The 11226-nt window shown below is 38.0% G+C and overlaps 1 protein-coding gene across 2 annotated transcripts in view; it reads right to left on the bottom strand.

The window, feature by feature from the left end:
* gwl (serine/threonine-protein kinase greatwall) overlaps positions 1–10678 on the bottom strand; it is a 40345-nt gene extending 29667 nt beyond the window's left edge. For both annotated transcript variants that reach the window (XM_070081550.1, XM_070081551.1), the window contains exons 1-4: positions 10623–10678; positions 10018–10118; positions 2808–2899; positions 507–628 (exon numbers count right to left, since the gene is read on the bottom strand). In XM_070081550.1, coding sequence (XP_069937651.1) covers positions 507–628; positions 2808–2899; positions 10018–10118; positions 10623–10678 — 371 coding nt within the window. The remainder of the gene's footprint in view (positions 1–506; positions 629–2807; positions 2900–10017; positions 10119–10622) is intronic.
* Positions 10679–11226: the final 548 nt, after the last annotated feature.

The following is an 11226-nucleotide window of genomic DNA, read 5'->3' as shown; positions in this document are numbered from 1 at the left end:
TATTTTGCATATTTTTCATTGTATTTCTAATACTTTACTATGGTTGTATGATGTTATATCATGTTTCACAAATGAGATTGTTACTGCAGCTTTGCATGTTATGGCCAACACAAATATGAAGTAAATATTTTGTTAATACATTTAGAAATAACTCTATACCAACTTACTCTGAATAGGTTTACATGTGTTTCAAGTTTTTATCGTATTTTGCATATTTTTCATTGTATTTCTAATACTTTACTATGGTTGTATGATGTTATATCATGTTTCACAAATGAATCCTAATGATTGAAATTGATTTGGCACCAAAGCATTTATTATAGATCTCGGTAAATGTAATTACCAATTTTAAGTCTTTCCCACCAAACCAGATACTGTACATAAATACAAGAACTAGGTATTAAATTAATCACATATATGGGATGAAGGGAGGTATGCGAGTCTTCAAATTAAAGTATGAGAATCTTTTCTTTATGCTGTCAAATACAATCATACAATCTCATTACCTATGCAAGTAGTGAAGGGCTAAAGCTAACTCTGCAGCATAAAATGTAGCCATCGGCTCATCAAAATAGCCATATATAGTCAGGAGGGACTTTAAGTCTCCACCAATAAGATACTCCATCACCTGGAAATGAAAAAACAACAAATAATTATATGTGCATTATAGTACAATGTACAGTACTGTATATACATATTCCTATTAGTCACATTATAGTACAATGTACAGTACTGTATATACATATTCCTATTAGTCACATTATAGTACAATGTACAGTACTGTATATACATATTCCTATTAGTCACATTATAGTACAATGTACAGTACTGTATATACATATTCCTATTAGTCACATTATAGTACAATGTACAGTACTGTATATACATATTCCTATTAGTCACATTATAGTACAATGTACAGTACTGTATATACATATTCCGATTAGTCACATTATAGTACAATGTACAGTACTGTATATACATATTCCTATTAGTCACATTTTCTATGATGCATAGTATTAAATGGGCATTGGAATCATAAATTATATTAAATTCATAGGCAAAATAAATTAATATGAAAAGCTTTTATAATTAATATTATTATTAATACAAGAAGTGTATTAAAATTCTGGACTTAATTTAATATAGTTCATTTTTTAAGACTCCAGCTGCTTCCCTCCAAGGCAAAGTGATCCAACAAAGAAGAAGACACTTTCACTGTCATTCACTCAACTGTTTCCCACCAAGGCAAAGTGATCCAACAAAGAAGACACTTTCACTGTCATTCACTCAACTGTTTCCCACCAAGGCAAAGTGATCCAACAAAGAAGACACTTTCACTGTCATTCACTCAATCACTGTCTTTACAGAAGGGAGCCGACATTACAGTTCAGATGCTCCTCCAAACTACAACGTCCCCACCCATCTTACAGAGTACAGGTACTGTACTTCCCACCTCCTGGACTCAAGTCCGGCCAACTGGTTTCCCTGAATCCCTTCATAAATGCTACCTTGCTCACACTCCAACAGCAAATCAAATCACTGTTGCTCCTCTAAAAATATGCACATCCAGAAGTTAACCCATCAACCTTTTATCTACTAATCCACAGTCCAACAAATTGTTGCCATCATGCCCTATATTGTATCTTGCATACTTATTTATCCTTATTCTTAAAATACAACCTCTTTCAATTCATAGCTCATTTAGAGGCCCTGTATCATTATTTACCCTTGGAACCCCAAACTTCCTTACTACACCCTACACAACAGTTTCTCCCATTTAAGCATGAAGGTATCTCATAACAGTTTTCTCACTTGGTTCAAAACTCCCTAAACACTCAACATCTCCCAAAATACCCCCCTCTTCTCTACACTCCTCTCTTACCTGGGTGCATAAATACACACTATAACCTCTTTTCATATCCCACCCTTATTTTAAGCTGCATAAGTCTTGAATTTATATACTTACATTATATTCCACCAAGCGTGCATGAGCGTGTTAGATAGGAGTGAATGGAGACGAATGGCACTTGGGACCTGACGATCTGTTGGAGTGTGAGCAGGGTAATATTTAGTGAAGGGATTCAGGGAAACCGGTTATTTTCTTATAGTCGGACTTGAGTCCTGGAAATGGGAAGTACAATGCCTGCACTTTAAAGGAGGGGTTTGGGATATTGGCAGTTTGGAGGGATATGTTGAGTATCTTTATATGTGTATGCTTCTAAACTGTTGTATTCTGAGCACCTCTGCAAAAACAGTGATAATGTGTGAGTGTGGTGAAAGTGTTGAATGATGATGAAAGTATTTTCTTTTTGGGGATTTTCTTTCTTTTGGGGTCACCTTGCCTCGGTGGGAGACGGCCAGCTTGCTAAAAAAAAAAAAAAAAAAATTTCATGTGGTAAATTTTTTTTTTATTTAGACTTTTGGGTGTCTTGCACGGATTAATTTGATTTCCATTATTTCTTATGGGATAAATTAATTCGCCTTACGATAATTTCGGCTCACGATGCACACTCATGAACGGATTAATATTGGAGGCGGGGGTCTACTGTATATGCTTCTAAACTTGTATTCTGAGCACCTATGCAAAAACAGTGATTATGTGTGAGTGAGGTGAAAGTGTTGAATGATGATGAAAGTATTTTCCTTTTGGGGATTTTCTTTCTTTTTTCGGTCACTCTGCCTCGGTGGGAGATGGCCAACTTGTTGAAAAAAAAAATAATTCTTTTACATCAGCCATTTCCCAATCTACTAAATGAGCTACTGAAATAAGCTAATGTTTCAATACCAACACTTTAGCTACTGACCAGATACACATTGGAGGCTGTCTGAAGAGAATAATAAAGGTGAACACAATATGGGCTCTTTGTTCTTGCCAAAGCATCTCTCTCTGTAATCACTGATGAAAAAACTCATTTAAAACAATAAAAGAATACAGTAGTACAAGATTTTGAGTAGTACTAGTTGTAGTGATACTGGTCCTGTGGGGAGCAGCAGCAGGATAATACTGCACCACCTCTTGGGGCCCTTAACAACAACAACAACAGTTTGGTGTATGTCATGGGCGCCAACACATGGTGTGTGATTCTCTCCTACTATATCCATTTATCAGTGATGCAGATTACATGGTGAGTTTAAATATGTGGCCTGTAGTTATAACTTTTCTCTTGACATATGCAAGACATCACCATCCCTGTAGAAGCCATTATTAGATGTACTAGTCATTATATTTTGTTGTTGCAGAAGTACTATGAAGATTCTATGTTCAATAAAGCCTAGAGATAAGGCCTGTGTTTCTATCACAACAATTTATTGAACATAGAATCCTGGGCTACCTGGTGGTGATCCTGCGCTAGATTACATCACAACATGGAGCGTTTACTGAAACCTGAGAGGCTAGACTGTGACCCCAGCTTATCAACGGCTGCTCAGGAATGGAAGCACTGGTTTAAGACTTTCGAAAACTTCTTGGGAGCCCTTCCTAAAGAAGATCTAGATAAACTAAGTCTGCTCATCAATTTTGTGTCACCTAAGATATACGAGGCTATTTCTGAGTGTAATACCTACGAAGATGCTATCAAAACCCTCAAGTCTCAGTATATTAAACCTACAAATGAAATCTTTGCACGCTATCGCCTTGCAACTCGCCGCCAGCAGATTGATGAATCCTTAGAGGAATACTTTCAAGCACTGAAAATTTTAGGTAAGGACTGTCACTTCCAAGCAGTGACAGCTGCTCAGTATTGTGAAGAGTCCATCAGGGATGCTTTTATCAGTGGCCTGCAATCACCAATAATAAGGCAGCGTTTATTGGAGAATAAAACTCTCGACTTAGCCGCTGCCTTTGACCAGGCAAGAGCTCTAGATTCAGCCCAGAAGAATTCTGAAGTATACAGTACCACTCAGCCTTTTCGAGTGGTAAGTGCTGCAATTCCTGACCAAGACTCTTGCAATGAAGTTACTGTGGAACCTGCCTCAGTGACAGCAGCAGCAGGTACGGTGTGTTTCTTTTGTGGTTTTTCAAGACATCCACGTCCAAAGTGTCCTGCTCGTGAAGCAATGTGCCATAAATGCCACAAGAAAGGTCACTTTGCTAAAGTATGTCGTGCTAATGCATCAACAAGAGCTAGTGCCTCCACACATTCCAGTGATCATGCGACTCTAGCAACAGTGACTTCTGCAGCTACTCCAAATTCACTGTCAAAGGCAGTTGTGAAAGTATTCATCAAAGGAACAGAAGTAGATGGTCTTATTGATAGTGGCAGCTCAGAGAGTTTCATCAACCTTGACTTAGTTAAACGGCTCTCCTTGACTCTACATCACTCATCAGGTACCGTTTCCATGGCATCAACATCTCTCTCTATTCAGACCTTAGGGTTTTGTAAGGTAAATCTCAGAGTTAATGGAAAGGATTATCAAGATGTACATTTAGCTATTCTGCCACAACTGTGCTCTGATGTTATCCTTGGTCAGGACTTTCAGAAGCTGCATGGTAGTGTCACCTTAACATATGGAGGTGAACTGCCTCCTCTTGTTGTCTGTGGACTTAGCACTTTAAGGGTAGACCCACCAAAGCTGTTTGCAAATCTTACCGCGGATTGCCATCCTATATCAGCTAAGTCACGCCGCTATTCTTATGAGGATCGGATGTTCATTGAGAAAGAAACTCAGAGGCTGCTGAAGGAGGGTATTATAGAACCGAGTGATTCCCCTTGGCGTGCACAGGTTGTTGTTGTTAAAGATGGTTATAGGAAACGGAGACTGGCTATCGATTACTCTGAGACAATCAACAAATTTACACTTCTTGATGGGTACCCTCTACCTCGAATTGATGATACAGTGAACAAAATTGCTCAGTACTATGTGTTTAGCACAATTGATCTACAGAGTGCCTATCATCAAGTCCCTATAAGGAATGAAGATAAACCATACACAGCGTTTCAGGCTAGTGATGGCCTGTATCAGTTTACCAGAGTCCCTTTTGGAGTCACCAATGGGGTAGCCTGCTTCCAACGAATTATGGATTCACTCATTCAGGAAGAGCAACTCATGGGAACTTACGCGTATTTAGATAATGTTACCATTTGTGGCAAGACCCAGGAGGAACATGATGCAAACCTTGATAAATTTTTGGAAGCCGCCAAGAAGAAAAATATCAGTTACAATGAGGAAAAGTGCACTTTTTCAACTAAAAGGCTTAGCATCTTTGGTTATGTAGTGGAAGGAGGTTCAATATTCCCAGACCCTGAACGACTACGACCTCTACGGGAACTTCCAATGCCTAAAGACAAAAAGTCACTCCGAAGAACTCTTGGTCTCTTTGCTTATTACTCACAATGGATCTACAACTATTCAAGTAAAGTCCGCCCATTGAGTGCTACCACATTTCCTGTGACAAAGGAAGCAGAAGCCGCTTTCCATACTCTCAAACAGGACATTGAAAACTCAGTAGTTCAAGCCATTGATGAGTCCCTACCATTCGAAGTGGAAACGGATGCATCTGACATTGCCATTGCTGCAGTCTTATCTCAGGCAGGACGACCAGTAGCCTTCTTTTCGAGAACTTTTCAAGGATCAGAGAAATGTTATGCTGCTGTAGAAAAGGAAGCCCAGGCCATCATAGAAGCAGTTCGCCACTGGAGGCATTATTTAACTGGTAGACATTTCACCATAAGGACTGACCAACGGTCCGTGATGTATATGTTCGACAAGAAGCACAAAAGTAGGATAAAGAATGACAAGATATTACGCTGGAGGATGGAACTATCGTGTTATGACTTTGATATTCTGTACCGACCGGGTCAAGAGAACATCTCACCTGATGCATTCTCTAGGTCCCACTGTGGAGCAGCATGTCATGATTTGCAATCACTCTCAGCTCTCCACAAGGCTTTGTGTCACCCAGGAGTTACACGCCTGTACCATTTTGTCAAATCAAAGAACATGCCCTACTCAGTGGAAGATGTGCGACAAGTGATCAGAGCATGCAGAGTATGTGCAGAGTGCAAGCCAAACTTTCATCAGCCAGAGAAGACTCATCTCATAAAATCCACCTAGCCTTTCGAAAGATTGAATATAGATTTCAAAGGACCTCTACCAAGCACAAATCAGAATAGGTATTTCCTTAACATAGTAGATGAATATTTAAGGTTTCCCTTTGTATTCCCCTGTGCAAATATGGCTGCTTCAACTGTTATTAGTTGTCTTTCACAGTTGTTCTCTATTTTTGGTATGCCAGCTTATATCCATTCAGACAGGGGACCCTCGTTCATGAGTAACGAACTTCAGGAGTTTTTGGCTAGCAAAGGTATTGCCTGCAGCAGAACAACAAGCTACAACCCTCAAGGCAATGGTCAAGTGGAGCGGTTCAATGGTACTATATGGAAGGCAGTTACAATGACATTGAAGTCGCGCAATCTACCTGTTCAACACTGGCAAACTGTCCTTCCTGATGCTCTTCACTCTATTAGATCACTGCTGTGCACAGCTACTAATGCAACCCCTCATGAAAGACTCCTCAACTATTCACGTCGTTCCTCTACGGGAGCCTCCGTGCCCACTTGGTTATGTCATCCTGGACCCGTTCTCCTGAAGAGTCACCGTAGGATGAACAAGACGGATCCTTTAGTGGAAGAGGTAGAGCTCCTGCAAGCTAATCCACATTACGCCCACATTCGCTACCAAAATGGTGAAGAGACTACAGTATCTACAAGACATTTAGCCCCAGTTGAAATCCCTATTAGTGTGGAATCTCAAGATACACCAATAGATGTGAAAGATGCTTCGTTTTCTCCTGGAAAGCCCCTTGAGACTACCCCTATGGAAATAGAGGATTCTGCTCCAGCAGTTAATCAAACCCCGCTGGAAAATATCGAACCTGGTGAAGAGGCTCAAGGGCTACGAAGGTCGGGACGTGTACGTCGCCCACCTAACAGTTTGGGAGATTACTGTCTCTGATATTTTAGAAGGGGGAGATTGTAGTGATACTGGTCCTGTGGGGAGCAGCAGCAGGATAATACTGCACCACCTCTAGGGGCCCTTAACAACAACAACAGTTTGGCGTGCGTCATGGGCACCAACACATGGTGTGTGATTCTCTCCTACTTTTTCCATTTATCACCGATGCAGATTACATGGTGAGTTTAAATATGTGGCCTGTAGTTATAACTTTTCTCTTGACATATGCAAGACATCACCATCCCTGTAGAAGCCATTATTAGATGTACTAGTCATTATATTTTGTTGTTGCAGAAGTACTATGAAGATTCTATGTTCAATAAAGCCTAGAGATAAGGCCTGTGTTTCTATCACAACACTAGTCATTGTAGTAGTAGATGATATTTGTGGGGTACTTTCACAGTATAGGTAACTCTGCACTCACAGGTATAAAAAACATATTCCAGCAATAAAAACAAGGGAAAATCAACAAATAATAAAAGCAGCAAACATAAATACTCAACACAGAGAAACACTATTATGCCAAGTTAAAATAGCCAGCATTAAATAAAAACTTGTACATGATTTTGATGCATAGTGTAAATGATTTTAATAGTAGTAAACCCTCAATTTAATGGATCTTGATTTAGTGAACTTTGGAAATATGGGACAAAATCCACTCAATTATATAATTCAGAAATGACTGACAGACTCCCTTGGTTACTGAATTGCCTATTATTGTTGTGATCATGGAAAAAATCTCATTATTCATTACAGTCCCCATTACCAGCCACCCACTCCCCGCTATTAGTGCATTAAATCAAGGGTTTATCATACACATACTTTCACACCCAGGCCTGAAATTTAGCTTCTCTAGTGACTGCTTAATCACCTTACCTAGTGTTTACAATCTGCAAGTAAATATTGCCGTAGAAAACATCAGCAGCAAAACCTCTTTGTAATACAGTATTTATAAGAATCCTGATAAGAAGTTTTAAAATATTAAAATATAATAATCTTACAAATTTTGCCCTCATAAGTAAAATTGTGTAGGTAATAGGTTGGTAGACAGCAGCTGCCCAGGGAGGTACTACCACCCAGTCAAGCGAGTGTACAACGGAAGCCTGTTTTACATTATGGTAGGATTGCTGGTGTCTTTTTTCTGTCTTATAAACATGCAAGATTTCAGGTGCATCTTGCTACTTCTACTTACACTTAGGTCACACTACACATACAAGTACAAGCATATATATACACACCTCTCTGGGTTTTCTTCTATTTTCTTTCAAGTTCTTGTTCTTGTTCATTTCATATTATCTAAATGGGGAAATGGAACAGAATTCTTCCTCCGTAAGCCATGCGTGTTGTAAGAGGCGACTAAAATGCCGGGAGCAAGGGGCTAGTAACCCCTTCTCCTGTATATATTACTAAATGTAAAAGGAGAAACTTTCATTTTTCCTTTTGGGCCACCCTGTCTCGGTGGGATACGGCCGGTGTGTTGAAAGAAAGATATATATATACATACTCCTCTGGGTTTTCTTCTATTATCTTGTTAGTTGATCTTGTTTATTTCCTCTTATCTCCATGGGGAAGTGGAACAGAATTCTTCCTCATAAGAGGCAGCTAAAATGCCAGGAGCAAGAGGATAGTTACCCCTTCTCCTGTATACATTACTAAAGTTAAAAAGAGAAACTTTTGTTTTTCTTTTTGGGTCACTCTGGGATACAGCTGGTGTGTCGAAAGAAGAAGTAAAATTGTATTTATTTTTAAGGCTGTTTTAATTATTTTTAAACAAGCACTTTTCTGATATCAAAGTATTTCGTCCATCTTATTGTTAACTTTTATTTTTAGCCATATCAGAAATAAGGTTACTGATATCCTACAAGTACTAGATTTTTTTTTTTTTTTTTTGCAAAACAAAATATCAAAGCTATTTTTTTAAAATCTTGAAACATGTAATTATTGTTGTAATTGCAAATTAGAGTAATAAGTACCCATAATTATGAAGCACTCTTTATGTAGCAATTTGAAACATTAGTCCTTTTAAGTACAGTTATGTACCATTCTAAAAGGACATTTTGCACTAAGTAATGATTTTTACAAAACTGCAAAAAATGATCAACACATAAAGAAGTGAGAGATTTTTTACTAATCAACTGAATGAGAAAAGTGTCAAAATTACTGAGAGAGATTGAGAGCAATTGGCTTCAGCTTTCTGTAATGGAGACAATAACTTATTACAATCTATACTGTGCATGAAAAATATTTGAAGGTCATAAAATTAAGCTAAAAACTGAAGTAACAATATATTGGAGTGAGAGGTATATGAGAAGATATAGAGGTAGGAGTGTTAAAAACACAATTGTGGCAAAACGCAATTAAAGAACGTGTCAATATCCGAGGTAAATGTTTCTTCAACCGCCTACCGGTAAATACAGTATTAAAAATAGTCTTGCTGGAAAGTGGCAGAATTCTTCAAGAGGGAAGTAGACAAGTTCATGAAGGAGATGCATAACCAGCCAAGGCAATGTTTACATGGCTCTGCAAGCCACAAACCCCTGTGATCTGACTGATCAGGCAAGCACCATAGATTCCTGGCCTCAGACACAGCTGCAAATGTATTTTTACATCTTCTACAACATTAAGTCCAATATTACACGTACTTTATGTAAATGGTTTGAAAAGCTGACAAGTTAATGAATGAAACATTTGTGCAACATCTGCATATATTTAATGTAGAAACGTTATGCTAGCTAGTGGCTTCATCAAGCTAATGTAGAGAACAGTAGAAGATAAGGAATCTGAGGTGATCAGTCCCTCATGTCCAGGATGAGGGACTAATTACCTCAAACCCCTTCTCATCTTCCACCAGTCTTCTCTGTATTGGACTGATGAAGCCACTGGCTGGCAAAACGTTTCTATGACAAAGATACCCAAATGCCTCATTCATTGGTAGGTAAGACACGTGGGCAACAGTTGCCCATGTATCTTACCTACCAACTTGTCGGTATTGTATACCATTATAATATTCCCTCATTCATTATTATATACCTCTATATCTTACAAACAAAATATACATACCCTGCTCAATCATGTTCTTGTGAACAATATCTGATTTCTTAACTACTTTGATAGCATATAGCCGAGTCAAATTGTCCTTCTTGCATCCCAGAAACACTTTTCTGTTAACATTAAAGCATATGAATAAGATGACAATGATTATGTAGCACAGTATAAGAAGTAATTTCAAAATACTGTATGTAATTACATTCCTACTTTTAGATAGGTGAAATTTTAGTGTAGCTACCCTTTATACAGTGTTTAAAAAGAAAAGAATACACATCATGTCTTAAATACATCATAACTGTACTAAATATACTCAAATACCTTTCAAAATACAAATCAATAAAACTGAAAAAAGCACATAAGAATTCTTTATCAGGTATGAGACAAAAAATACAGTGGACCCCCGCTTTACGATCACCTCCCAATGCGACCAATTATGTACGTGTATTTAAGTAAGTGCGTTTGTACGTGTATGTTTGGGGGTCTGAAATGGACTAATCTAATTCACAATATTCCTTATGGGAACAAATTCGGTCAGTACTGGCACCTGAACATACTTCTGGAATGAAAAAATATCGTAAACCGGGGGTCCACTGTACTACTATGCAATAAGAACTTACCCAAAGGCTCCACGGCTGATTGGCTTCAAGAACTGGAAGTCTTCAATTTCAGGCATCTAAAAAATATATGGCACATAAAGGCAAATATATAACACATTAAATAAACAAGATAATGTAAAAAAATGAAAAGAAAGAAAATGAATGAGACTGAATTACTCAATCACCCACCCACCAAGATAAACAGCAAAATATTTTACTCACAGGGATAGTCAACTGGAGTGTAAATTTGATATGTACTGATATGTGTACATAAATGCTGCAACCAATCTGTTTTCAAGGTGATGTACAATTCGTGTCATAAATTAGAATGAATATACAGTAATTGTGTTATGTTTACTGTAATGACACTATTGTTGGAGGCTCGATCCTCTGTCCACTATGTGCAAGACAGACTTATACTCAACTACATACATGTATATCATTGATCCATTCATAATTCTGTATTATCTAACTTTTCAGTACTTTTAACTACATACATTTATGGTAATACTGTACAAAGAATCATGACATTTTTTGTTTGTACTTTATGTACATCAACAGCTTCATTTTTTATCACTTATTCAGATCTGGCACTATGGCAGACCCCGGAGGATATTCAGGCAAA

The sequence above is a fragment of the Cherax quadricarinatus genome, unplaced genomic scaffold, assembly GCF_038502225.1.
Source record: "Cherax quadricarinatus isolate ZL_2023a unplaced genomic scaffold, ASM3850222v1 Contig3075, whole genome shotgun sequence".
In the NCBI taxonomy this organism is placed as follows: Eukaryota; Metazoa; Arthropoda; class Malacostraca; order Decapoda; family Parastacidae; genus Cherax; species Cherax quadricarinatus.
The sequence above is the reverse complement of the archived record's forward strand: the minus strand, read 5'-3'. Positions and strand labels throughout refer to the sequence as shown.